This window comes from Phytophthora sojae, assembly GCF_000149755.1.
Source record: "Phytophthora sojae unplaced genomic scaffold PHYSOscaffold_5, whole genome shotgun sequence".
Taxonomy (NCBI): domain Eukaryota; phylum Oomycota; class Peronosporomycetes; order Peronosporales; family Peronosporaceae; genus Phytophthora; species Phytophthora sojae.
The window spans coordinates 1,596,634-1,623,302 of record NW_009258119.1 but is presented as its reverse complement, the minus strand read 5'-3'; the positions used below and the strand labels follow the sequence as shown (position 1 = coordinate 1,623,302).

At 49.7% G+C, this 26,669-nt stretch overlaps 13 protein-coding genes across 13 annotated transcripts; 6 read left to right on the top strand and 7 right to left on the bottom strand.

Annotated features, from left to right (window-relative positions):
- Positions 1-12: 12 nt before the first annotated feature.
- On the bottom strand, positions 13-1,212 carry PHYSODRAFT_250215 (hypothetical protein; the record flags this gene model as incomplete). Its single annotated transcript, XM_009530364.1, has 1 exon — positions 13-1,212. One exon carries the CDS (start codon positions 1,210-1,212, stop codon positions 13-15), a length of 1,200 nt encoding a protein of 399 aa, XP_009528659.1.
- A 2,043-nt stretch (positions 1,213-3,255) lies between these two features.
- Positions 3,256-4,087, bottom strand: PHYSODRAFT_333206 (hypothetical protein; the record flags this gene model as incomplete). The annotated part of the gene is made up of 5 exons (XM_009530363.1): positions 3,256-3,264; positions 3,317-3,413; positions 3,451-3,729; positions 3,788-4,005; positions 4,040-4,087. The coding sequence occupies 5 exons, from the start codon at positions 4,085-4,087 to the stop codon at positions 3,256-3,258; spliced, it is 651 nt and encodes a 216-aa protein (XP_009528658.1).
- Positions 4,088-4,685: 598 nt separating this feature from the next.
- On the top strand, positions 4,686-5,159 carry PHYSODRAFT_432055 (hypothetical protein; the record flags this gene model as incomplete). Its single annotated transcript, XM_009530362.1, has 1 exon — positions 4,686-5,159. A coding segment is annotated over one exon (474 nt), but the record flags the coding sequence as incomplete, so codon positions are not given.
- Positions 5,160-5,590: 431 nt separating this feature from the next.
- PHYSODRAFT_506585 (hypothetical protein) lies at positions 5,591-5,794 on the bottom strand (the record flags this gene model as incomplete). Its single annotated transcript, XM_009530361.1, has 1 exon — positions 5,591-5,794. A coding segment is annotated over one exon (204 nt), but the record flags the coding sequence as incomplete, so codon positions are not given.
- A 3,691-nt stretch (positions 5,795-9,485) lies between these two features.
- PHYSODRAFT_301679 (hypothetical protein) lies at positions 9,486-9,992 on the top strand (the record flags this gene model as incomplete). Its single annotated transcript, XM_009530360.1, has 3 exons — positions 9,486-9,518; positions 9,590-9,821; positions 9,895-9,992. The coding sequence occupies 3 exons, from the start codon at positions 9,486-9,488 to the stop codon at positions 9,990-9,992; spliced, it is 363 nt and encodes a 120-aa protein (XP_009528655.1).
- PHYSODRAFT_504910 (hypothetical protein) lies at positions 9,989-10,288 on the top strand (the record flags this gene model as incomplete). Its single annotated transcript, XM_009530359.1, has 1 exon — positions 9,989-10,288. A coding segment is annotated over one exon (300 nt), but the record flags the coding sequence as incomplete, so codon positions are not given.
- A 3,289-nt stretch (positions 10,289-13,577) lies between these two features.
- On the bottom strand, positions 13,578-13,976 carry PHYSODRAFT_301678 (hypothetical protein; the record flags this gene model as incomplete). Its single annotated transcript, XM_009530358.1, has 1 exon — positions 13,578-13,976. The coding sequence occupies one exon, from the start codon at positions 13,974-13,976 to the stop codon at positions 13,578-13,580; it is 399 nt and encodes a 132-aa protein (XP_009528653.1).
- A 635-nt stretch (positions 13,977-14,611) lies between these two features.
- On the top strand, positions 14,612-15,624 carry PHYSODRAFT_505500 (hypothetical protein; the record flags this gene model as incomplete). The annotated part of the gene is made up of 2 exons (XM_009530357.1): positions 14,612-14,773; positions 15,559-15,624. Coding segments are annotated over 2 exons (228 nt in total), but the record flags the coding sequence as incomplete, so codon positions are not given.
- A 197-nt stretch (positions 15,625-15,821) lies between these two features.
- PHYSODRAFT_421352 (hypothetical protein) lies at positions 15,822-16,115 on the top strand (the record flags this gene model as incomplete). Its single annotated transcript, XM_009530356.1, has 1 exon — positions 15,822-16,115. A coding segment is annotated over one exon (294 nt), but the record flags the coding sequence as incomplete, so codon positions are not given.
- Positions 16,116-18,149: 2,034 nt separating this feature from the next.
- Positions 18,150-18,569, bottom strand: PHYSODRAFT_510129 (hypothetical protein; the record flags this gene model as incomplete). Its single annotated transcript, XM_009530355.1, has 1 exon — positions 18,150-18,569. One exon carries the CDS (start codon positions 18,567-18,569, stop codon positions 18,150-18,152), a length of 420 nt encoding a protein of 139 aa, XP_009528650.1.
- Positions 18,570-20,808: 2,239 nt separating this feature from the next.
- Positions 20,809-21,730, top strand: PHYSODRAFT_506259 (hypothetical protein; the record flags this gene model as incomplete). The annotated part of the gene is made up of 2 exons (XM_009530354.1): positions 20,809-20,911; positions 21,606-21,730. Coding segments are annotated over 2 exons (228 nt in total), but the record flags the coding sequence as incomplete, so codon positions are not given.
- A 2,008-nt stretch (positions 21,731-23,738) lies between these two features.
- On the bottom strand, positions 23,739-24,608 carry PHYSODRAFT_301677 (hypothetical protein; the record flags this gene model as incomplete). The annotated part of the gene is made up of 3 exons (XM_009530353.1): positions 23,739-24,023; positions 24,066-24,076; positions 24,173-24,608. The coding sequence occupies 3 exons, from the start codon at positions 24,606-24,608 to the stop codon at positions 23,739-23,741; spliced, it is 732 nt and encodes a 243-aa protein (XP_009528648.1).
- Positions 24,609-25,720: 1,112 nt separating this feature from the next.
- PHYSODRAFT_301676 (hypothetical protein) lies at positions 25,721-26,422 on the bottom strand (the record flags this gene model as incomplete). The annotated part of the gene is made up of 1 exon (XM_009530352.1): positions 25,721-26,422. The coding sequence occupies one exon, from the start codon at positions 26,420-26,422 to the stop codon at positions 25,721-25,723; it is 702 nt and encodes a 233-aa protein (XP_009528647.1).
- Positions 26,423-26,669: the final 247 nt, after the last annotated feature.

Sequence of the window (26,669 nt, the reverse complement as noted above, 5' to 3'; positions counted from 1 at the left end):
GCGGGCGTTGAGCTACTTCTCGGGGTCTTGGGTGCACACGCTTGGCTGGAAAAGAAGATTACCCAAGCTCAGTGCCTGCTGCCGGCTGGCGGAGTCGAACCAGGAGAGGGTTGGAACCGGTGGCTTCTTGCTCGAGTCCCACCCGCTGAGAACACGCGCTACTTTCTGGTCTTCACTGGTAGTGTTGAACACGTAAGCGAAAGCCTTGTTGGTAGCCGTCATGTTCCACGATCCACGATCGAAAATCCACTGAGCACTAAGCAGCGGATCACCGTTTGCATGCTGAGCCCCACCACGTCGAAACGAGTGAGACGTCAAGTTTGCAGTTGGCACCGCTTTAGCTTGAGCGGCAGACGCTGTCTTGACAACGCGGTCCACGTAGGCGTGGATCTTCATGTTTTTTTCAGGCAGTTTACGCTTTTTCTGAGGCGGCTCACTTGGCGTGTCGTCGTTCTCGCAGGCAACAAGAGCTTCACCTAGTGGCACGTCAACAGGGGCTGTCATACTCTCGTCCCTGCCTGCGGCAAGGTGCCGATGATCCAGCAGCTGTGCGCACGGAGCGTCCTGCATCACCAGGGCCATCGCAATCGCATGCAGGGGGCACGTGATGAAGCTGTTCTTGTCGGGAAAGAGAGAGATGCCCTGCTCGTCTGAAGTCTTCACGCGGATGAGCCGGACGAACACAACGCCAGCCGCACTCACAGACAGGTTTCCCTTCACCACGAACCCCAGGTCCGAGGCTCGGCCAAACGCGTACCACACCAGCGCCAGTAACGCGGCATCTTGATAGTCCTTGGGGCTGGCGGCATCATAGTACAGTCCGTCCATGATAATTCGTACGTCTTCCTTCGTGCAGGCAGGCGCCTTCTTGACCATTCCACAATCGATGCGCTTCAGACAATGGCGCTCGAGCGTCTGTCCCATCTTGAGTAGTTTCTTCTCGATGGTGGCTCGGTGGTTCTTGACATGGCGGTAGTAGCTCATGACCGAGTTCTTGGCCAGCGGCTTCCCTCCTCGGCCTTCGACGAAGGCGAGGTGAACGCCAAAGCGGTCCATGAGCTTCACAAACACAGCTTCACTCTCATCATCTGCGAGAGAGGCAGCGATGAAGTCCATGGAGACGCCTTGGGCCGCGACGAAGCGCCCGAACGCGTTGATTGCGGTTTGTAGAGCGCGCTGGGAGTTGACGGGGGCGAGGTCTTGGAGGCTCATACTGGTTCCGAATGTTCTGTCGGCAAGAGGGCAGATATTCGAGTGATGAGCAGTAGACTGGTGGCTCGTATTGACGCCCTGCATATTTTTGCTCCCGTGCCTACATTATACGTCGGCACGGCGTCGGCATCGTTTTACCCCACACCTAATCAAACTCATTGGCCGATATTGGGTAAATCTAGATGTCATTGGTCAATATACGTGCGTTGCGGTCAGTCTGCCTATACATAATCAAGTAAAAAAATTGTGTCGGCACCGTCACGATATTTATCCGTATCCCATTTAAGAAAAATGGGTAATCACTACAACTAACAAAGGAGTACTTGGGGTGCTGACTTACTTTGTATGTCAGTGCTAAAGCCGTTCTATAACCGTAGAAGCAGCTTCACTTCTTCGCTTTGTTTGTCAGCTTTACGATATATGCCCTACAGCTCGCCCATTTCTATAGAGTGTTGTTGCCGAGGCAACGGCCTACACCGACGGCATTTCTCAATCCGGAACACTGAAGCAATGCTGAAATTGCTTCGTTTTACCGTTCCTAGAAAAAGTTTAAGCCTTCCACGGTTATTCTAATTTGCAGCAGGTATATTGATGCTGCTATCGAGGGTGGCCGCACCGGTAGCGGCACTCGGGCTTCGCGTACTATAGAAATCGCCTCGTACACGGAGACTGTCAAAACAGCCGAAGAGGATCTCTATACGCACAAATAAGGAGTTATGATCGGATTGACTAGTTGATGACGCGCGTACGAGCCAGACCTCCGTCGTTCCCGGCGAAACCGAAGTATACGTCGTGCTTAAGTTGGTTAGTAGTAGGATACTCTCGTCATCTTAGTTTAGTTATTGGGAGAGGTCATTGTGGGATATACGCACGATCAAGGTTATTTACTCACTACTCCATGCCCTTGCTTCCAATCCGGCATTTACGTGGCGCGAAATACGCTGCAAAACTGTCGCTGCCAAAACCAGCTACACCGTACAGTTGTTATAAGGCTGCAAATTAATATTTCTTCGTGTTAGAAGTCTCGGCAGACATAGTCTACTTCCGGTTATACTTACTTTGTATATTCGGCACCTAAACTCGAGGAAATAGCAGCAACAGCCCTTGGAGAGTTATTTAGGCGCCATTCCATCCATGGTTTTTATCATTTACTTGTTTATTGTGTGTTCGGGCGTTTAGAAGCTATTCTACCAGCTCGTGGGAGCTCTTGACAGCCGCATACGCCGTACTCTCCCCTTCACGGTCGCTGTTGTGTTGCTTGAAAGTGGGTACTCGCGCAAACCTTAAAAGGGGATGCTCGTCTTTCTCTATACAAAATGCCCCATTAGCCAGCCCCGGCTTACGCACAACCCATCTCTGATGACAGCTCTATATCCGTGTTTTTGTGCAATTCTGATTTTTACCTCTCTTGCTTACACTTTTGCCGACGAAAATAGACTTGATTAAAGTATTGCAATCTCGTTTCGAGCCAAATGCTATTGTTAATCGAGCTATGGATAAATATCGTGACGGTGCCGACACATATGATTTTATATTTAGCCACTGTATGGCTGTCATGATCCAATCAAATGTCGATGACTGATTAATATCGAATGAGAAGGGCGATAGATGGTATTTTATCCAATGATCAACGTTAGGTGTAGGTGTATGAGCTGCCGACACTCCTGCTGACGTATAATGTAGGCAGGGCTGTCGAGATATGTTATCCACCTATAGTGAAGTTAAGTAATTAGGTGAATATACACATATTTTGCACGGTGCCGACACTTTACTTAAAGTTTGTATAGCATGAATTTGACTGCTTTACGCGTTTTGTAGTGGCGCTTCCGCTAGCTTCTCAAACTTAACCGAGTTTCCGTGGCGATGCCCTTTCATGAACTTACCACTACTAAGTACTAGTACCACATGTTAGCAGAACGGCAAGGCATGCGATAAGTAGTATTTGCAAGTTTCTTATCGTGGAGATGTACACGTAGAAGGAGGCCACGCAATGAAACACTCGAATAAATAGATACTTAATTAGTATTAACGGTTTAACTCCAGCTAGGAGGGCTTCGGGGCAGGTCCCAGCAACATCCCACCCAGCCAACCGTACATAACGCACCCGCACGCAGTGGCAGCTCTGCATGACCAGCTGCGCCGCCACGAGAAGCACCAGCTCCTCGCACGCTTCCTTGTGTCCTCGCTGCAGGCCACCCGCTCTTCAACCCGCAAACTGCGTCTTCGTCCCCGCCGCACTCGCCCTCTACTGCAGTCACTCTCCCTTGTCCACGGACGCCAGCAGGCTCGACGACTCGAGTACGCCGCGCGCTCACCTCAACCGTGCCCTCTCGTTCCTTCAGCTCCGCCGCACCCTCCTTCTCCTTACCATACGCGGCAGCCGCTCCGTCGTGTCCCCTCTCCTCCACGGCTGCCTCAGCGGTGACCGCCACGCTCCTTGACGCATTGCACGACCTCCTCCTCCACTGCCGCTCGCTCTGCCACCACTCTTCGACTCCTGCTCGACCTCCCTCCTTTCTGCAGCGTCATCGCGGCCTGCCTCACTCTCTCCACCTCCTCCTCCTACTCCTCCTACTCCTCCCCCTCCTCGGCCACCACCACCATCACTGCCACCGCCAACGACGACGCCCGTCCGTCCGTCGTGCCCTTAGAGCCTCTGCTGTCCTTCGTAAGCTTGAGCCCCTCGCCTTCCCCCGCGCTCTTGGTGCCCCCCCCCCGGTGCCTGCTGCCCCTCGCCCTTGTGTCGTGGGTGCCCTGGTCCTCCTCGCTCTCGACTGGCTCCGAGGGCACAGGCTGAGCACGCCGACATGCCGGGCTTGCCACGAACCGTCTTGGGTGACCTGCTCACGCCTGTGCACGCCCGTATGACACGCATGCGAAGCCTGGAGGGGAGGGCGTAGCGAAGGTCACGGGGCGCCCGCATGACACGCATGCGAAACCTGGTGGGGAGGGCATTGCGCTCAGGAGCGCCGCCATTATGACCTCCACCACGAAATGAAAATGCGAGAAGGGTTCAAAATAGCCGTTTTGGACCAATCAAACAAATTCAGGCTTTTAACCAATGATAGATTGTGTCGACAGGTGTCGGCCGCTGTCGGCACCGTCATGGTATGGATGAATATAGTAGTTTTTCCGACAGATAGCTTAGTAGGATTGTACAGAACAGGAAATATATGACGGCCTGACCAATCACACAGTCGCTATTCACAATTTTCATCCAATCAAATCACACAGGGATAGGTTTTTAGTTCCGACAGCTTCTGACAAATATTTGTCGGAAGCGAGACGCAAATATGTATATGCACATAGTGAAATACAGTCAAGTACGTACTTTTCAAATATGCTCATGATTACAACAACTAGGCAGAAACCTATTTTAGGACCGGAGCTCTAGTCAGTGGAGACACTGGTGGTCCTCCGCATATACACACATAGGCACTTTGAAACGGCAGAAGCGCCAGACAAAGATCAGCATGAGTCTCTCTGCACTCATCCCTGCGAACACGCAAAAAGCGTGCACCACAGGGATTGGTGCTTTTGAGCGCATGCTAGAAGCAGAGAATGTGTCTATGAATGTCATTCAAGCCTGTGTGCGTGGTGACAGTTCTGGCAAGAGCCTTGCTGCCATTATGGACCGCTTTGGCTACTACCTCGCCACGTATGAAGGTAAGAAAGGTAAGTTGGCGTCTAACACAGCCATTTCATACTTTAGAAACGTTAAGCTTTGGTTTTTCGATGAGCATCCTCATCTTCGGGTTCCTACAGAGTTAACCCTGCTAAAGCAAGGCAAGACTTTGGAAAAACATTGCTTGAAACGGGACAATGGGGGATTTACTAACAAAGCTCCGCCTTGCACGAAGGCGGATTTAAGGTCACTAATTCGCTATGTCTACAGCACGGCGTCTGTCGCCACCGACTACGAAGATGCGGCGCTCGCGTGCCTCATGTGGCACTGTTTTGGGCGCTCCTCGGATCTCGGCTATATCAGCAAGCAGCACATCACAGTGTCAGCAGACAACGTTTTCTACGTACGCATGCTTCGCGTGAAAACTGCCGAAGATCAAGACCTCACCCTCGTACCTGACCGCGACGACTTCCTCACCTGCCCCCTGCACACACTGGCCGTTGCTCTGGTGATGCAGGAGGCGCCCTGTGTGTCGCTGCTGAGTCAGCTTCCCGCTCTCGCCACCACCGCTGGAACCTCGCTCGACGCAGGTGCGCCTCTGCTCGAGGTGCTGCGGGTCAGCGTCGCGGATAGCAGCGACACCGCGACGGCCTTGGAAGCGTCCCTGTCGCCGCCCAGCACCGCTTCCCTGCTCCCCACACCAAGTCCTCCCAGCTCCAACCCGTCGCAAGCCACCACCGCCTCCCTGCCAGCTCAGCTCACAGCTTCATGTCCCGCGAGGAGCAGCCTCGGCCGCGGTGAGGACGGAGTCCAAGCGTATGTCAACCGCTTTTTGAAGCGGGTGGCTGAACCCGCCGGTGCCACCAGCAACCTGACCTCGCACTCCTTTCGCCGAGGAGGTGCCCAGCACGCCAACGGAGACGAGCGGCTAGCAGCGCAGTGGATCTTTGACCGCGGGCCATGGGATATGACCCGCACGAACAAAGGCTTTGCCTATGTCTTCAACACCCCCCCCCCCCCGCGAAGACCGAAAAGTCGCCCGAGTGCTGAGCGACTGGAGCGCCGACGAAGCCCCGGTCATTGCGGACGTTGCAGCGCTGGACCATGGGACGCAGGAACACCTGGCGCGCTTGGAGGAGCTGCTGTTCGGTTCCTGCATTGGACTGGCAGACGCAAAGCTAAACGTAAGTCGCAAGGTTATCGGAGTGCTGATGGCGTACCTGATCAAGTATTTCCCGCAAGTGAAGACGCTGGCGCCCGACACGCTGTTCGTTGCGCGTATCGAGGAATGCTTGGGAGCGGCTGATATCCCGGTCGCCGACATGCTGTCTTGGTCCATGTCAATCAATACGTCTGCTGCTTCGAGTCCTGAACAAGCACACGAAAAGTCGGCAGCAAAGAGCAACTGCTGTCATGCTGGGTGTCACCATTTGGCTGTCATTAGCGAGCTTATCGAGAGCAATCGGCTCATGTTTGCGCGCCTCCTCGCACTGGAGACGATCATCCTAAAGCAAGCGCCGCCTGTGAAGCGTATTGAAGAAGCATCAGAAGAGCAAGCGTCGTCAGAGCAAGCGCCACCCGCAAAGCGAAGAAAGAAAGCTGCTACGAACCTGTCCTCGCTGTGGTTCGAGTGGTACACGAGGCTGCCCCGTGTCTGGGACTCGAGCGACTGCCAGAAGAAGTCCGACTACCGCCTGGGCGTTGCGTACATGAAGCTCTTTCTTGACGGCGGATTCGTGCTGCGCGAGGATGCTGTCGACTTCAAAGATCTAGTCTTCGACGTAGGAAAACGCGCGGAAGCAGCGGTCCTTAGGTTCTTGAGCGAGCAGGGATCCCGAGCAAAAGGAGCTGGCAGCGTGCTGCGCGAGATACGCAAGCTTCATCGGTCTGGTGCCCTCGACAGTCGCATCGTGGCGTATCAAAGCCACATCGCCCTGGAAAGGATCGTCGACCCAGCGCCGGCTGCAACCCAAAACATACTACAAGTCGTCGGACACGTGTAAGGCACAAAGTTCGGGGCAAATACATATATTCATGAACAAATACAAGACAGTTAGCTTACGAACGCGCAGATCAAGGCCATGACCATCCTGCCAACCATCGTCCAGAGACCATCGGGCACTCAGCGCATCGCTCTCCATCCGCTCGTGGCCGCTTGCCCGGACCCAAACACTGCACACCTTGGAAGGCTCCCATCAATCGTGATTGGCGACGGCGGGCTTCGATCCCGCTCCTCAGGGCAAGCCCTGCGCTCATCCATTGAGCTTCGTCGTCGAGGGTGGAGCCTCCGGCTTGGCTTGCGGTCTGGGGGGTTCGGCTTAAAAAATCTAGACTGAAGCCGCGGGGCCTCTGTCGGCGTTGTCTCCGAGAGCTTGACTGCGTGGCGCTTTTCTATTGGCTTAAATAAAACCTCATTGAAGTTTTTAAACGAGTGGCTCTGGAAGAGAGGGTCACTCTTGTGAAGTGTAAATATCACTGTTTAAAGACAATCAACCCAAATAGTGGACCCACCACAGGATCCTGGCTCTCATTAATGAACTTGCCACCTCGAGAGCACATTGCCCCGAGTCGATTTTGCGCCTAGATGCAAATTGCCGTTTTTCTCGGCCCACAGGCCTCTAGAGGCGATTTCCTCGCGGCTGTGAGCACCGCATGAAAGCTGACAAGAATTGGTCAAACGGCCCCCTAGTCCTAATTTACCGTACATAATATCTAATTTCGGATTTTTCACTATTTCCGATTTTGCACTGGCTTTGACCAATTGCCTACTTGTCGGAATATGTAGAGAAGTCGGAACCGTCATGATATGGAGGCGATGCTGGCTAGCGGCACGGTGCACGCCGTCAAGGGGGAGGGTGCGCTCCCTGCAGCTCCGCCGTCGATTGTAAAGTGATCTGATTAATAGCCAATCATTACCTTTGTGGTGACTTTTGATAAAACCTCACCTGTTTGTGGTGACTTTTGATAAATATTCCCGGCTGTATATTTTGATGTACCTCCCACAGGAAGTACAACAAGCTCTCAAGATTTGCGCGCTACTTCTGCAAGCATATTCATACAAAGTCCAAGTCGTATCATTTGTAAGGGGTTTTGGTTGATATAGGATTTTGTATGGGGATTAGCTGTTCATAAGTTTTGTCACCTGGGCAGAACCAGTGATTTGTATGTGAGCTACCTGAAGAAGCGCAAAAGCGCGCGTGTTAGCAGCGTGCAAATCTTTATCAGCGTGTTCTGCAACTCTAACCCAAACCGCACCTTAAAACGATAAATAATGACGAAGTTACAGCCACTTTTGGTGGTGTCCATATCTTTTTGTCGTGGAGTGTAGTACAGTCTGTACAGTATCGAAGGAGACACCCGGCTTCCGTCAACAGCGACGCTGTTGCTTGTATCTATCTTATTGATACTGTGCATTTGTGCAGTACTGTAGTTCGGGCTTGGCGACATGCTTTGTGAATGAATTTGTTTCATGACAAGACTCAATCAGCACTTATTGACGGATATTTATCACTACTGACCTTGATTTCGTCGTACTTTATCAGTAGTGACCTTGATTTCAGAAGACGACTGCTGATTGGTCGAACGCCACTGCTGTCTTATCGAGAGTTCTGCGAACAGAGACCAGTTGTTTTCCTTCGCGCTATCGCCTTCCACGTCTAGCTGCCGCCTCGCTGCCGTCTAGCTGGTTACTGCTGTGTTGCGCAGGTGTAGTGTCTTTGTAGCCTAGTCACTTCATGACAGTGTTCTAATGCTTTTTACATCTCTCTTCTTCTGGATGTGTCTTAGCAATGCGCTGCCATGAAGCTTTTTGGGCTATTGTGGCTGTACACGGTTCGCCACACGCGAAGGCACTCGTGAATACACGACATGATGACTTGAAGAAGACGAACCTGTGGCTAATACAGGCGCTACCACAACATGGTAGGCAGCTCTGGCACAACATGGTAGGCAGTCCTGTAGGCGGCTCTAGCGTGACATGGTAGTCCGCCCAACGTTTAAAATGGCAGGCATCATTTGGAATAAACGAATTTGTACAGGGCTTAAGTTGTTTTTTTCTCTTATTTTTTATACGCTTCTTGTGTAAACTTGGCTTCACATTTTGGTAGAAGTACAATTTAGTAGAGCACGTTTTGACAATTTATGATTACATAATCGTTACCTGAAGATTATCGCACGCACCTCTCTCTCTCATTGGCCGAAATTCGAAATCAAGGTCACTACTGATAAAGTACGACGAAATCAAGGTCAGTAGTGATAAATACCCCTTATTGATTGTGAGCTTTTATGCAGAGTGAGGGGCCCTATCACCACAGATTTGAAACCTACCACCAGTGAAAAGGAAATCATCACCATTGATTCGGATGCAATCGCACACCATTAAATTGGCCCAAATCACCATTGGATTGGGCCGAATCACCACTATGTGCATTTGCAAACATGTTCACACTGTAGGAACGTTAATATTCATTCCGCACAAATATTTATAAAAAGAGAAGACCGGAAGCTCTCGTCGTGTTCTTGTTTGCAAATTATTTTTAGCGCAGACAAGAAACCCAAGTACGTCTCTTCACGAGCGTGGCATTCTTCGCTTCACTTAGTTGCCCTCTTCCTACGGTCCACAGGATTCCCGTCCTATTTGGCTGGAAGTATGAGGAGCCCGCCCACACAAGTGATAACTACAGTAAGTATTGTACTGATTATGTCGACAACTATGGCAAGTACTTATCTACGCCGTTAATTGTATGCAAACAGACCTCCGTCGGCAGCGGTCAACCTCGCCGACGTGGCGAAAGAGTTCCTTGGGTGGAAATATGGAATTCTGAAACGAGCAGTGACGCTACTCTCGACGAGTTTGTGGATTCGCTGCCCAGCCGCAGTCGTCAACGGAACGATAAAGTGCCGAGGTGTACTCTGGACCACGCAACCTATGATGAAGACGAGACCCTGATGACGCGGCATCCGATGCGCAGAATCATCACGGAGTGTACGTCAGCACGCTGTAGTGAGAGCGGGGCGAAGTGTCAGTGTCGGTACAGGATACTTGCTTGTGAATCCAGCTCTCTGGCGACAGTCTGCGTGGATGGACATCACACAATGCCTGATGCACCCGTCGAGTCACCCACAGCTAAGACCATCCCGATGTCCGACGCAATGAAGGCAGTCATCGACGAGCGACTATCGGATCACGTATGGTTTACTCCTGTCGACCTGTTAGGGATTTTGTGCAAGAAAATAAAGCGTCAGACGTTGGCAGGACCCGCACCAGTGTTGAGTCAAGTTCAAAGCTACGTCAAGAAGTGGAGAAAGGTTCACAAGCGAAAAGCTTTACAATCTGTTGTTGCTTTGTGTAGCACACACATGTACGACGCTGCAGAAGACAGACAAGTGACTAGTGATGAAATGATTCTTCTCTGTGACACCAAGACCGATGACAACCAGTTGGTTCCCAGTATTGGCACGGGCTCCAAGTTGTCGCCCTTTCGTATTGGAGTCACATGCCACGCCCTGCTAGAAACTTATGTCACTGTACAACGAGATCCGCGGTGCACGACGCTGCTTCACATCGATAGCACCCACAGCATCGTTAAACAGCGCAATCCCGTCTTCGTGTTTGTGGTTTCGGACTGCCGGTGTAAGTTTTTCCCGATTATTTACTTTTGTACTTCTCAGCGCACTGGAATTGATGTGGAATGGTGCATCAAGTTTACCAAGCGCATCGTCTGGGAGAAGTTCTTAGTCAGTTTTTCGCCAGCGTTTGGCATGTCGGACGCGGATAATGCACAATACAACGCGTGCAAAGCTGCTCTACCTGGCTCCAAGCTTTTAATGTGTTGGTTCCATGTCTGCCAAAATGTGAAAGACCTCACACAAGGCAAACTGGAAGCAGTGACCATTGATATGATTTTTCGCGACCTCAACAACCTCCACTACTCCCGAAATGAAGAAGAATATTTGAAGAGGAGGGAGAACGTGCTTGCTGCGTGGCGCGCAGCTTCGAAGTTTTGTGTGGCATTCCAAAAAGTAGCGGGTCACATCATTGCTCAATGGATTTTGCACCATCGTTTCAGCCACTGTCAAGCCTTTCGGACGCCACCAGGTTATGCGGCGACAAATAACCCGCTTGAACAGTACCATAAGACGCTCAAGCTCGTAAACAAGAACAAGAAAGCATGCCAATTGAAATGCTGGAGCGTTTGGACCAGTCTCGACTTGTGTTTCTTCAGATACAAGTGTCGTTCCAAAGTACTCCTGCAGTGTCTCAACGCTTAAAGGCTCTGTATTCCATGGCTGTACGCAAGCAAGAACTGTCGGTAACACCGATTGCTGGAGCAGATGATATCCCTCTCCAGTTTGTTCAGATTTTGCATCGCCCTCGTTGCCGATACGGTAACGCCGAGAGTCGTGCAGCAAATGATTTTTACGTCGAGCCGAAAAAGATAAATCTGCCGTTCAAGTCCATTCATGTACTGCGCATACAATGGCAAAGTATGCCGGTAGATGGGTGGTTTGTCAATGCGGCTTCGAGGACTTGCAGCTGTCGCTTCAGTGGCAAATTTGGTCTGTGTCTGCATATAATCCACGCAACACGCGAGCTTGGTCTACCTTACCCTGGAATGCCTGCACCAGAGCAAGATTTTGTCACAAATCACGCTCCACGTGGAAGGGGAACCAACATGACTGCGGAACGCCAAGGGCAAAGTGTAGCCGGTGCTACGAGCGACGAGCTCCAACCTCCTCGATTTATAGGTAACCAGCCTGTGTATGGGCCGTGGGCGCAAGAATCAACAAACAGCAACCAAATCCGAGTATGCGATGACGCAATTGGACCTCCATTTCGACTATCAGCTACAGCAACATCAACGCGAGATGGTACAATCATCAGCCCACGGATCCACAGTCACGCAACTATGCTGCCCTTTCAGACGTATGAGGATGGAATTCAAAATTGGAACACTCACCAGAGTTGGAGCGCTCATCAGGCAATGGAGATGCCGGTGGGTTCCTCCACCAGGCTGACAGTGCATCAAACAGCATATACCTACAGTCGCCCGTGGGGTCCAGATGCGCCCTTTGGTTACCGACCAGTAGATGCATATATTGCAGCGAACGGTGAGCCACTGCCCACCGATCGAACACCGAGAGATGAAGAGCGCGCTTGCATCTCTGCTGCACATGACGTGTTGCAGCCTCCTGCGCTTCCGTCGGGTTCGACATGGGATTTTCCTACTCGAAGCCCAACAGGTTTGTATGACGCCCCACTCTTCGAAGGCTCCGATGACGGCGCGAGAGGTCCACTTGCACACGACACTGGACGGCGCCCGGCAACATGGCCTGCCAGCAATTCAAATCGGGAATCATGCGATCAAACCAAGCGACGTAGGTTTTAGCTAGCTGCTGTAGGAGCGGCGTAACAATGCATGATAATTCGTATCAGTACGCATCACACTCATCCATTCACATACACAACGCTAATACAATGGTGGCAATAATGTGCAGTGCCATTACTGATACACTACACTGTAGAAGATTTGCAGGTGGTGATGTAGCCGAATAAAGAGGTGATGGAACCCTTTCTTATGGTGCTGCAGCCCGAATATCTGGTGATTTGGCGCCAGCCGTTTGACTGGTGCTTGGCACCAAATCTGTGGTGATGCGGCCTAAATCTGTGGTGGCGTACTCCAAATCTCTGGTGATGGGTCCTCTCCCTCTTTTATGCACTATCATCTCTGATGATACCATACTACAGTAGTAGGTGTACATACCAAATGCTCCTCATCGATAGGACTACATTCATCTCAGAATGTTGAGTCCAGGGTACATGTAGTACCCTGGGTACCGGTGTTCAAGCCTTAGTGCAGGACCGAAAGTCCTGTATTTTCTAAATCATGGGCGACTACCGCGGGCGCGTGTTGTTTCAACATGCGATCCGTAGGCGAGGCTGCAGCAGCGCGCAGTATCGAGTGTAGTTAGCCGACTAAACCGCAATAAATTAAAATGTATTTTCTAAATCAAAATATCCCAACTTTATTAGTAAATCTAATAAAAATAAAGTACAAAATCAACGTAATAGGGGGAGTCGAACATCTCAAAAACGCCAAAAATAATGAGCAAAACCGAGCCAGAATTCTGAGCAGTAAAGTGTCGAAAAGATGAGCCATTTTCGAGGGGGGAGTGGCATGTCGATCCCTCCATTTTTCGGACTTAGTCGAGTGGAGGGAACTTTTCCGCCATCTGTCCCACTACAGATCCCGACCAGTTTCTTCAACAAATGATGGTGTGTAACTTTGTAGGGAATACTGATTATGCAAGAGACATGCGATACCAAAGTTGATACTGAGAACAATGTAATTTGATGTAGCCCTTTCTAACAGCATTGAATAGCTAGAACGTGTATCACAGGATATTGTACAATAGAATAATTTGGAGGTATTTGTAGAGGAGGGAACAAAGAAGGGAATTGCTTGTCTCTGAAATGAGCTGCTCATTTCAGAGATAAGCCACCTCCGGAGGTGGCTTGTTTCAGAGTTAAGCAAAATGCTGTCGAGATTATGAGCACGGCCAAGATCATAACTTGAGTACGTGTTTGGCAATGTTCGACTCCCCCTAATAGTGCCGCCACGGTGGGGCTTTTGAGCAAGACAAACGCGGCGGTTCATCGAGGTGATTTGTACACGGTGACTTAGCAAGGACGTTCATGGGAACGGCGGGGCACCAAGTGAGATGGTAAATCGGTAGGCCACTAAGCCAAGCTGATGGCTGCCGAGGCTGTCCTTTGAGACGTAATCGCAGACACACCACCGCCAACGTCACCACGAGCTGTGATGATTCCCACGCCGCTGTGCTCACCTAAGAGCCCCAGACGCGTCGCATGTGCGCTCAAACCTGCTACCGCCGTAGGCGGCCGAACATGGAAGGATGTTGTGCTGGGAAGAGCAGCTACGACCGAAGCGAACGCTCTGGCAGCATCACCTGTCCAGCCGCCAACTTTGGTTTCGCGAAGCTCTCGATGTCTAGCTGTCCCTCCTCTGCCAAGTGTCATGCCAGTTCCGCCGTCACTAGCTTCACTGGACGTGTCTATTACGCTACCAGAGCAAGAACCGGCGCCGCTGGTAGTATCTGCGGCTAGCCCAGCTGCCATCGGACCTTGGCGAAGATCAAGCAAGTGGTTGGACGGTAGAGTTCGAGTCGTCTGAAGACGACTTAGAAGAGCCTATCCTGAACGAAAAGCTGGTGTTTGTTGATCGAGTGGAGTTTGAGACGACAGAGGCGGCGAGACTCGGAATCGATGGCTACGGTGGATATCTGTACGCATTTGCCTACACTTATGGCAACCGAGGTGATAGGATGGATGGTAGAAGCGTTTATCGCTGCATTTCGCATGAAAACTGTGAAAAGCGGGTTCGTTTGGCGCCGTCAAGGGACGAGGACGTGCTGACATGTTGGCTTCAAGACACAGGTATGCACATGGGAGCTGTTACCGATGCTAAGAAGCGAGGGATCCCTGGTTTTTTTCTTCGGGAGGTGGACGACATTTTGCTGGGCTGTGGCCCCAAGAAGTGCAGGAAAATACTTTTCGATCGGGATATCGACATACCTAGTCGCTACGGGTTTGTTCCTGGTGAAGCACAGCTAAAACAAAACAGGAAAGCAACACTCATGAAGTGGCGTGCAGGTGAACATCAACATCAATGCGTTTGTAACTGTAAGCTGTATGTGAAGTTCACATTGTGAACTTAATACATTTGTGTGTTGGTAGGTGGCTGCGAAATTTAAAATGTTGCGGGGTTGCTAGAGTGGACTTCAATACACCTGTGCACGACGAGTGATGAGTTCTTTCCGCGCGGTTCAAGCAGCGCATCTAATGCTCCATTCGATCGGCAGCATGATTTCGCAGTGTTCGACTCTATGGACAAAGATCTCAAGCTCGGACCGTTGGTGCTTGAGTGCTTCTCGCACGAAGTAGCTCTACTGTAGATGACGGGAAAAAGCGGAATGCTGCGGTCTCATTCTGACGTCACGCGCCATCTTCTGGAACGTGTTAAAGGCGGAAAATAATTAATACCTGTTGTTCCAGCACTGTCGAGCCGTTGGTACCGTACAGCTCCTATTGACCTGTCAAGGACCCTGGTCAGCTGTTGTTTTCCAACAGATACTACGTAGTATTTTAGATTAAATGCCAGTTGCAAGCTCAAGCTGCGATTCGCGCGCATACTTGCTCTTGGAAAATTCAAAACCACCTCATCACAAGCACTTCAGTCATAGGTACATCGGCCACTCCCATAGCCAGTAAGTTGCAAATGGACTGCTCTTTTCTGCTGAAGAATCAATGGAGAGCAGAAGTAAAACCAAAGCGCTGTAGGGTCGTGTAGCAGAAGGTAGTGAGCGATTGCAAGGGCACGTAGCAGAAGAAAACCTGGTACTGTACTCGCAAATTAGGGCCGCGCGGAATTTCGAGAGGTGGAAACCATTGCCGAGCATTCCTGCGAATGGGCCTGTTCCCGCAACTCGGAGTAAGATTTCCTATTGCTGGGGTCTAGGGTGTGTAAACCACAGTCCACACTCATCTCAGGAGAAATCCATAAAAAAGTAGCAGGTTAAACAGAAACCAACAGCTGAACAGGGTTCATGACAGGCGAACAGGGGCTGTAGGTGGGGAACAGCTGAATAGTGCTAACGTAACAGCTCATAAATATCACCCGTTAAAGGCATATAACGGCCAGAACGAGGATGGAATCCTCGGTGTCACGGACGGAACGTATCGCTTGCATTTTGGTAAGGCATCCTAGTACTTGATCGGTTTATTTGTTTAATACCCAAAGACATTTCCGTTCGAAATGTGGAGCTTTACTGCCTCTCTATCCACCACGTGAAGCTACTGCACCAGGAGACTATCACGAACTTTGTCCCATCAGCGCGTGTTTCGCTTGAAGAGGTGCGAATTTGCTAGAATGATGACATGTCAACTCGTTCAACTAACGTTTTGATGCAGATTCAGGCTGTCCGACGCAAGTACGCGTGCGATTGTGCAATGTTTGCCCAAACGGGGTGGCAGTGCTCTCATGTTCTCGCGGTTATGGTTCTGCAAAAGGAAATCAACGTGAGTAGACTTCTCACTGCACTACCAACGCGAAAAGCAAGTGGAGGTCAAAGGAAGGCAAAAAGCTGCCTTGATAAAGGCAATGACGAGCACCAGTTCTCCGTCGATGTATTGATCAAGCGGTATCTAAAGCAGCACATGTACCCACTCCATTGGCACGTCATGCGGGATTTCGACATCAGGACCAAGGCTGGAGTGTCCAAACGCGAGAGCTTCTGTGGAACAGTTGTGTCGTAGGGTGATAACGACGGTGTGTACTACTGGGCAGTCCAGTTCCCGAAACTCAAGGAAACTCTGAGACTTGAGTGCCAAGAGCTTGCTGAATGCACCCACGAAGCATACAAGCACGGTGTAGATGTAACTGGGCTCTCATCGGCCGAAGCTGTCGTTTAAATTTCAACGGTCCAAGGTTATACCTATCAATCGTATTAGTACCTGCCCAACTTGGCTCTACGCTTCAGTCCCGATAGCACACTCCCGTGCTTTTTCACCTTGCTAAACCGCCTCTCTGCTGTAAAGACTCGACAGACATCCTTTTTTCTGCATCCTTGACGAACCACAAAAAAAACTTGATAATAAGCCCGTCCCGTGCCGCCAAAGCCATTATTTGTGCTTTTGAAGAACTACGAAGCCGCCGCATACCGCCAACAACTTCAGCCGTTGTGGTGATGGGCGGCCCATGATGGTACCGGTATTGGCTTGCCCGCGGCCTCGGGGTCTACCCACTCGTCATTCCCACGTCGTGGGAGACCCAGGGCAGCATGCCGAATGTAACGCAGTGCGTTAAGTAAATTACGGAGACCGTAAGTTTACGAGACGGATTACGGGGGCTAAAGGTAAAAAGGTTACGGGGCGGTTTACGGGACAGTTTTCATATTTAGATTTTGGGACGCTGCCCGCAGTGCCCGGTAATCTAATTTTCATTACTCTGCAACGGGTGGACAAGAGGTGAGTCGCTAGTCTAGGATACAAAAGAGTACGGGCTTTAAGTTCCGAATATCACTTTTCAATTTGCTCTCGAGCGACCAACTACATTATGTCGAATCTCTCTGGCATCTCCTCCGACAAGATGGAGTTGTTGGCTCATTGGTGGTGCGTTGATGGAACCCTGGACGAGCGGCCGTGTTGCCGACGTGACTAAGGAAAATTGTATTTACTCTGCACGAAGCTCATCAGGGAACCTGACAACAAATCTATGTGGCACGGCTCTCCATCACCGTAACGAAGTCGTGCCTACGACCCGAAGAAGCTCTGAAATTTGAGATGTCTAAATTTATCGTTTCATTGGTACTAGAGAATTTGAGGAAAGAAGACAATGCTACATGTTATACTATACTACATTTCCACGCTATTCAGAGATCAAGCTCATTTTCCGCGCCAAGAGCGACTTCACTAACTTACTCCACGTCGCCACCTCCGTCTCGCAGTTCCTGGACTCGTCGGTCGAGTTGGCGCTGCACAAGCTCAGCTCGTTCGGGTCTCTGCGGCTCCTGGAGCGCAGCTGGGTCTCCTGCCAAAGAGTACAGCACCCAATGATGGTCGTAGTGGCTGATTTGTTCGATGTTGTTCCACAAGAACGACAATACTTTGCTCATGCTACGAACCTAAGCGATCGGTTCGACCAAACGAGGTTATTATGGGGACCCGGGTGGTGGATCCGGGGGGTCTCGCAGGTCGAAGCTAGCTTGTACGGATGCCCTTACAGGGAAACGACGTACTCGGGCATCGCCTGCTTCGCAGCCGAAGCATCTGCATCTACTACTGTACAACCAAGTGTACCAAGTTTGATTGCTTCTTTTCAAAGGCATTGCCAGTTCGCTCCAAATAATTGGTACTTCAACTCTTGGGTTTGACAAACCCAACGTGGTGATTCTACCTTCTCCTGCTCGTTGGATTAGGACTCCACAGATTTAGTTTTAACTTTAGTTATTTTGTAGTTAGTAGAACGGTTATCAACAACTAGCTAATCAACGTAATTTTATTCCTTCCTGCCTTTAAAACGTGCGCTGATGCCCAGGCAGAATCCTATATTTCTTAGATTGCATGGTGTGCTCGGAAACTTACAGGCGGCGAAAAAACAGAAAAAAACACGTGCACTCTAAATATTTAGCGCTTAAAAAAAGTAGTTTTTTTTATGAATGGGGAACATGAAACGGAATTCAGTGTCCGATAGTTGAAGGTGAACTGTTGTCCGTGAGAGTGGCTTTTGCTGCATCATACAGCGAATGATTCGGCTGTCGAGTTGACCGTTGCGCTCTCGTCGAGATAGCACGCGTCCAAGACCCCGTTCGTGGTATAAGTTCCGGTTTCCCAGATCATGAAGGCCTTCACTGTTTTGTCGAACTTGGCATCGTAGAAGTAGAGCGCGCCGTCAGGAGACCCGGATCTCACTGCATGGCGCGTCTGGCAGCTTGGATTGTTGTAGAAGACGACGTTGGTGTTGCGCTTGACCCCCTGCCACGTCGCCGATATGTTGGGCCCTTTGAAGCAGTTGTAGATATTGTAGCACCTCTGCGTCACCGCGTCGATGTTGATCGTACGCGGAGTATCGCTGGGCTTGCCGAACAGAGTCAAAGTCATGCCCTGGACGCAGAGGAACATCAGCAAAAACACTGCAAAAATCTTCACCAGCATTGGGGCCATCAGGGTGACACTGGCTTTTGCTAAATGACAGTCAACTAGCGTTTCGCGTAACCTTCTAGCCAATGAATCAAGCCCTACCCCATACTCTCCTTCGGAAGTCGACGGCAATTATGAGTACACTTCAACCGGAGTTGCTGTTATTATTGTTCGTACGACAAACTTTCGTGAAAGGAAGTGTTCGAGCTAAAAACATCTCGGCTAGTAAAAACTAACACTTCCGTTCGACGAGCTGTCTCCGCTGTCCAGACTCGTCGAGTTGGAGCTGGCGTTAGCTCTCCGTAGGGTGGCAGATTCGCAGATATCATGAAGCCAGCAATTTGCTTCAAGTTTGATAAGTTAAGACTGAGGTCTAGCAGATCTCGATCGCGTGTAGGAGTTGGATACACCGGGTGTTTGTCCTTCGCGTTGACGATGTCCGCCCGGACTTCCTCTCTTGCAGGAACCGGGGAGTACAGAAAAGTAGGAGTGTTTGATAAAACATGGCGCCGGATCGCCTGAATATCTAACAACAACAAAAACTCCCAGCTTCGATTCGACCAAGTGTGTTATTGCCATTTATCACGTATTAAACTGAACGTGCCGCATTCATGTAGCATTAGGATGATCTGAACTAATATCGGTATCAATGTACTTTGAAGTTGTTTTAACATGAACAGGATAAAGTAGAAGATTATTCTACAGTAGTAAATGGTATCGGTGGGTCTCCGCCGGTCGCAATGTAGTTAAGGCAAGCTTAATCATGCAAAGTCTTCGTAGATAAAATGCCTAAGCGAGTGTAGATTTTTAATGGCCCCACACGAGCCATTTATATCTCGATTGATTTGAACTATACTTCTCCCGATTTCATACACGGTCGTCATTCTTTTTGCTGTAGCTTTTAGCCTTTTTTCCGGAGAATACATAACCCTAGGTGCCGTTCTTTTGAGTTTCCGCTGAATGAATTCGTTCGCCACCGTATAGGACGTCACTGCATTGCCGGCGGATAGATTTGGCTTTGGATAAAAATATGTTGAATGAAAAAAAAATCAAGCTATACTTCCCATCTTGGATCGCATAAACTTAAAAACGTTAAGTAGTTTATGCGAAGTTGTAGTGGAATGTTTTATCTAATCCATCCAGACACATTCCAATGAGTGTGGGAATTCACACAATATCAGCTTGCCGACAAATTAAGTCACGGCAAACTCAGGTGACCAAAAGATTTTCAATAAATCTCTATGCATGCAGAAGAAAATCTGTGTCTGAAAGAGGAGGGTATAAGTTATGACCCAAGACTGAACAGATTGAATCGATAGCTTTAACACTAATGAAATGAGTGAGTACTATGTTGAGTGCTGTGGATCCGCATGCAGTTTAATACGATGCAGTGATGTGGTAATGACACCAGTTGTGCTCAAGGTCAGCATCGAGGCTTCTAATTGTCACAGATGCCATTACTACGACGAACAACGTCCATGTTCATAACGTTATCTGTGCAATAGCAAGAATTGCATTCTTCCAAACAATAAAATGTTTGTGCTGGAGCTCCACTCCTCTGGCATCAATCTAGAAGGAAAAGCTCCGAGGCGAATAGGCATCTATCAAAAGCTGTAAGTGCAATTCAGACCGGATTCTATTGAGTGCTGTATAATGTTGTGTGAATGTTGTTTGATGTCATCCGCACGGGGGTGAAGTGACGAATGTAGCGTGAATGTCGTTCAATGTCATCCAAAAACCTTCCCCAATCGACAGTTCTTCGAACTGCGAATTTTTTTCGGACATCGAGCCCATTGGAGTCAGGATGTGGATGAGGGGAGTGGCGGCAATCCGAATCACGTCACAGATGAAAGAGCAGAAGCGAGTCTTGCGATTCACACCGCGGCAGCGACGGGCATCTACAAGTTGCGAGATATTTTTGAGCGCGGGCGCTTGAGACCGCTCTCCAGCGCACGGAGGGGTGGGACAGATGCTTCAGATCTGAAGCTGTCAACTTGTGCGTTGTGCACGACGGCCAGAGTCACTCTCGATACTGTGGCCGGAGCTGGAAAAATGGTCATGCTCAAGTCGTGCGATGGCTGTGGGAGGGATTTTTCGTGAACAGAAAGAAATGCTAACGTGTTCGACACCGAAAATGAAAAGCTGGTATTAATGGTGCAATTGCTGCGCGGTGGGCATGTGAAGGTGCTCGAAGCGATTCAGACTTGCTGTAGCGCCGATAGTAGGAAACGCAACTGAGCAGGTGTAGCCATACGTTGTGAAATGGCTACGCGTTAATTTGATCGCTGGTTGTACGACTCAAGGAATGAATGAGGCGGCGACAAATGGACATTGTCACGTAGTCAAGTGGCTGTACGGTGGTAGCAATGGATGGAGCTGCAAAGGGACATACTAAAGCTACGTGACAAAAGTACTAGAGTTACTTGGTGGTACCCATATTTTGGTACACAATTCGTAAGCTCTAGCAGTTCTGATGCTGAAGAATCTTCAGTGCCTAGGGGGCTCTTGCCATCCTGCTTGCACCTTGACAGCGATACTTGATGCCCACCAGGACTACAGGTAATATCTGGAACAGCTATAATAGATGCTAAGTTCTCCGATAAACAGCTACACGTATAGCAAAACCGCTTGTTGGACAAACAGCAGCGAACTCAGCGACGTTGACACAACGATGACTTCTTTGATGCGCTGCGTGTTTGGCGGTGAGGTATATGAGCGCGTGCTCTCATTTTCGGTGCATCGTTGCGGCTCCTTGATGAGTATTTGTATCCTTACCTCAGCCCCTTTTTCCTGGTAAGGAGATGGTTGGTCATTCCGGATGTTCATGGGCGAGCAGAATGGCTTCAGTCACAGCGAAGCTTACGAGGGAATCGGGCGTGTTTGTTTGTCGTGTGTCTTGGCGAATTGTTTGTAGGAAGATTACAGGTTCTACAGCAACCGACTGGGAGTACCAAAATCTGGGTACCTCTAAGTAGCTCTAGCAATTTTATCACGTAGCTTTAGTAAGTCCCGGTCATTTGGCGATTGAGAAATGATTGCACTGGAATCAAGCCGAAGGTTGCACTAAAGCGGCCATGGACCTCGGCCCGTTTCATGTCGTGCAATGGCTCCACACTCATCGCTCAAAAGGCTGCACAAACTTTGTCGTAAACAACGTGGTAAATCGCGGGGATTGAGAGTTGCTGTGGTTCCTGCACTGCAACGCAAACAAGTTTGCACACTGGAGACTGTAAAAACATTCTTGAGTTGTGATGGGGCTTGAAATGCTTGTATCACATCTTTTAGCCTTATTCCGTAGCTCATCGTTTGGGTCATGACACGGAAACTCCACACGTAGAGCAGGAATAACGTAGTTTTGGCACTTTCATTGCTATTGTTAGCTTTGAGTTTTACAACAAGTGTCTGGCTATCTCGAACAGGATCTACTTCTTCTTCCAAGTACTTTTAAAATCACAGTTTGGTTCGTACTGACACATGTTGCGCAAAACGTTTTGCAATCCTTTGTATGGCTTTGTGTTCCTTGGCAAAAAAAATATTTATCAAAAACAAAATGCCTGTCGATACTACAGCGGCTCCAGAAAGTCACCGCCCACATAGTATACAGCTAATATATTTGGCAACTGCTCACGAACTAGATCATATTTTCCTGTCGGAGAAACACGAGCGGAACCGCAAAAGGATAAACTACAAGTGAAGGTCAATGAATAGGAAAAACGTAACGTTGGTGTATTTTTATCAGGAAAAATCTGGCAAAAATTACAAAACACGGTGATAAAAATCACCGCCCACCTCGTTCCCATACAAAAATCAAGTCACAAATCAGTACTTCGTGTGAGCCCCCTTGCTGGCGATCACAGCGTCCAGGCGAGTCGGCATGGAAAGCATGCACTTGCGAATGACATGTCCATATCTCAAGGAGCTTTACCTTGAGGTCCTCAATAGAGGTTGCTGGCTGGCGATTCAGCTCCCGCTTTATGATCGCCCACACATTCTCAATTGGGTTGAGATCTGGACGAAGTTGGTAGGCTGGGGTAGACCGAGGAGCTGGCGGGTGATCGGGATCTCCTGTTGAAGCAGGTGTCGGTAGTAGGCGCCGTCCACGGACTTCTCGCAGAAGTGCATCGTGCCGACGCCGTCTGCTGAGATGGAGGACCACACCATCAACGACTTGCGGCTGGACTTGAAGGTCGGCACGACGCACTTCTCATGGAAGGCTTCATGTGTCCGGCGCCACACCGAGACACGACCGCTGGTACCGTGCAGCTCCACCGATGCCTCGTCTGTAAAGAGGACATTGGCCCAGTCGTCCTTCTCCAGATGAGCCAGCCTCTTTGCGTAGGCGAGGCGCTGCTTGCGGTGCTTCTTGGAGAGGTAAGGTTTCGTCCTAGCAGAGCAGCCGTTGAGGCCGGCTGCGTTAAGGCGGTTGCGCACCACCTGCGGCGACACCACGCGGCCAGTGTCCTTGGAAACTGCAACAGCCAGGACCGCCGCGCTTGAGAACCGGTTGGTCTCAGTGTCTCGGAGAATGCGGCGGTCATCGCAGGCAGTAGTGAGCCGGGGGCGGCCTTGGCGCGGAGCTACGACACAGTGGTCATTCAACTTGAAGTGTGCGATAATATCGCGCACTGTCGAGCGGGCCATCTCCTGCTCCCTCGCGATTCTAGAGTAGCTGTAGCCCTTCTTCCACTTGCTAACGCAGAGATAACGGATCTCGTGCGAGTGCTGGCGACGTCCTTGGTCCATAGTTGAGCTTGACTTGTTCCAAGTGAGGTGAATAGGAGAATGAGAGCAACTAGCGCGGCAACGATCGCTGCGTTGCCGCCAAAATGCATGGCTTCGATCGAGCAACATTCGTGCAACATTGTGACCCTCGATACAAAATTTTATATAATTGGCAAGAGGCCAGCCACTGGGCGCTCACTATATTTGCACCTTGTTTTGAATAAACGGTGATTGGCGGAACACTTCCCGCGAACCGATATTATTGGCTAATGTTTTCGTCTTGGGGTTCGCTGGCGGTTCTACTCGTACCCGCAGCACTGCGACCCGATTAGGGTTGTCTAGCTATTGCCCAAAATCGATGTTGAAGTTGCCTGGGCGGTGACTTTCTGGAGCCGCTGTACTGCTTACTTTTTGCTTTTGAGCCAGCTGAATGAAAAGCTGTAGTCGCTTCCTGTGGTGCATTTATATAATGTAAGCCTTCATACAGCTCACCACAACATTTTTACGAGCGTTCTTACCGCTATGTTCTAGGGAGCTTTCAATTGTGAAGGAAATCCAGAGGCACAGGTTTGCTTGCACCATTCGCCAGCCTTTATCCAAGACGAACGAAATCAAGCGTAGCATGGAAATTCTCTGCTTTCGTTGAATCACGTAGCCGATTGTCAGTAACGACACAAACTCTAGCGCCGTATACGTAAGCACACTATCGATCTTCTCGTGAAGACCAACTTCATCAAGTGACTTGAGCTGCAGGTAATAGGGTCGATTTGGTTAAAAAAACATTGAGACCGTGTAGGTACCTGTACGCATGCCATGAAGTAGATCAATAACACCGTAACAATAAAAAATAAGTAAATAAAGAAATACAGAAACCAAAGAAAAAACAATATGCTTACAGTAGATTAGAGGAACGATGATCTCCGTGTACTCGGTGAGCATGACGAACTCCGTAGTGAAGAGAACCCGGGCTGTCTTGTGCACAAATAGTTTTCGTTCTTTTGATGAGAAAACGTTCATCAGCAGATTCCTTTCGTCCAATAAATCTTCCATTCGTGGCTCCGGGTGCTGTGCGGGTCTCACCATAACTGATGCGCCTTGTGCAGCCGCAGGTGACACTTGAACGGAAGCTTTTGTAGCCCGACCGATAGAACTGATGTCACCCTCACTTTCGACGCGACAGTTTCGTAGTATCGATACCGGAGAGTCGTAGCGGCAATCGCCAAGGTAGGTCCGTGCTTGGTTATCTTCCTTGGTAATTTGCAACGCGATATCAATAAAGCTGGCTGACTTCAAAGCGTGGTTGACTGGGATCTTACGTCGCAAGGTGTCCATTTACTTCATCATTTTACTGATGTCTGAGATGGACACTAGCATTTGAACCACGTCGAATATCAACACGAGACAGGTCGTAGAAAGACTGTTGGAGACTTTCATGGAGCTCGAAACGTGCAACCCATTGAAGACGTCGACGTTGAAGATCATGATCTGGGGCAAAAAGGTCAAAAGCGGTACCAGACGTTGCGCTCATCAAATTTTAAGCCATGATCTTGATTATTGGAAGCAGTAGGACGTAGAACCTCTGACCGGATTCTCCAACCGATCCGAAGCCGTATAAGTACAAGGTGTACACAATCGTCAGTAGAACCTGGGAATTGAGCATCACGATAGCTTTGAATAATACCCCCCGCAATGCGCGATCTCGCATTAGGATCCGGCCAAAGAAACCCATAAAGCAAATGCCGAGTGCGAAGCTGAACGCCGGGAATCCAAACATGAGCTGGAAAGGGATCGAGAAACCGATCCAACTCGAGAATGTCATGCGGTAAGCTGTAGACGCTAGCATGGCGACGATCGATAGAACGAGCCGCTGCGTGGAGGTTATGTTCAGACCTGGAACGCCGATGTGAATCTGCTCCATGATGGCTCTCGTGGGTAGAATCCCCGAGATGAAGTTTCGGATCCAGTACATGTAGTTCGCTGTGGAACCGTCGCTTGGTGATGCCAATGGTGCAGCTTCTATCATTGCGAAGAATACTAGGCACGGCAGCGGCAGGATGAAGCAAAAGAGGAGAGCTCAAAATACCGAAGTGGTGCGGTGGTAGTTATTAAAGTCTTGCATGCGGTTCACCGAGTAGTGCCCTCGTAGATCCACTTGGAAGCCGACGAAGGACCTGAATATTCGATGCAGAACGTGGCGAAGACTTTGCATCCCTAATGCACACATACGCGTTAATCTCTAGCAAGTCACGAATGAACTAGCTCCGACGAGGGTGTTTATAGCATGAGACGGTGGCTTTAGCTACTTGGTGCCAATGTGTCCAAAAGAGTTCTGAGGATATAAAGCTGAATTCAGATCACTATTAATACTTCGTGCAGGCACATAATTATTTTTAAAAAAAAGTCGTGGACCCACCTTAAAAGTATAATTCCGTATTTCAAACAGCTTAGACCACCCCTAGTCTATGTTGTGGATCCCTGACTCCTTCAGTTGTATCATGTACGTTGAGCTCGACACCTATATTCAGCAGTGTTCCAAACATGCAATGATGTTGAGACAATTGAACCGCCAATAGCCCCATGTTAAGTATCAGAGGTTGACTAATTATCACCTCGTATTCGTTTCTGCTACCAACTAGGACGGGCGGGTCATCACCCCGCTCTATTAGTTGCCGGCTAATCCGTTTGAGCCCTTCAGCGCTCAAGCCAATGCCGAACCCCCAACCATTCGGCATCTTTGTGATTTTCCTGAGCTCAAGAACATCCGACCACGGATCCAAAAAGACTTCGACATTGTAGTTCTCCGATACGCGGTCACATTCATCATCGTTGGCTGTAGCAAAGCCAACGTCGTCTTCTGAGCCGCCGACGCAAGCAATCACAGGGAAGTTGTAATTGGTACCACTCCCAGTGCGGGCAGCGTTCATCACATTTGTCTTCTTGACAGAGGGGCCAGTCGACGTCACTTTGAGATAAATGTCGACGCCAGGGCTGTAGGTAGACGTGTTCGTTACTGCTGAAACCAGCACAAACACGTCACTGTCGTCGAAAATCTCGATTCTTGGTTCGTCTTCTTGGGGTTCCTTGGATTTGGCGGAAGCCGTGGCCAGCAGCGCAAAAGATGCGAGAGGGAAGGATGAGGAGCACATGTGTGTCGGGAGTTGAGAGCAGCTTGGTGAGTGCTGAGTAACTTTGAGAATGAAGCCTGGTTAGCAATGCTGACTCAGTAGAACGATTATGATCACGGGAACCAAAGAGACAAATGTTCACTACTGAAGAAAGTGATCACGAGCCAAATGATCACCCCTAGCAGTCCCGATACACGGGTACATGTACAAAATACTTAGAGTACATGGAATGCACATTTGTCTCACCTCACTTGAGTGATCATTTGGC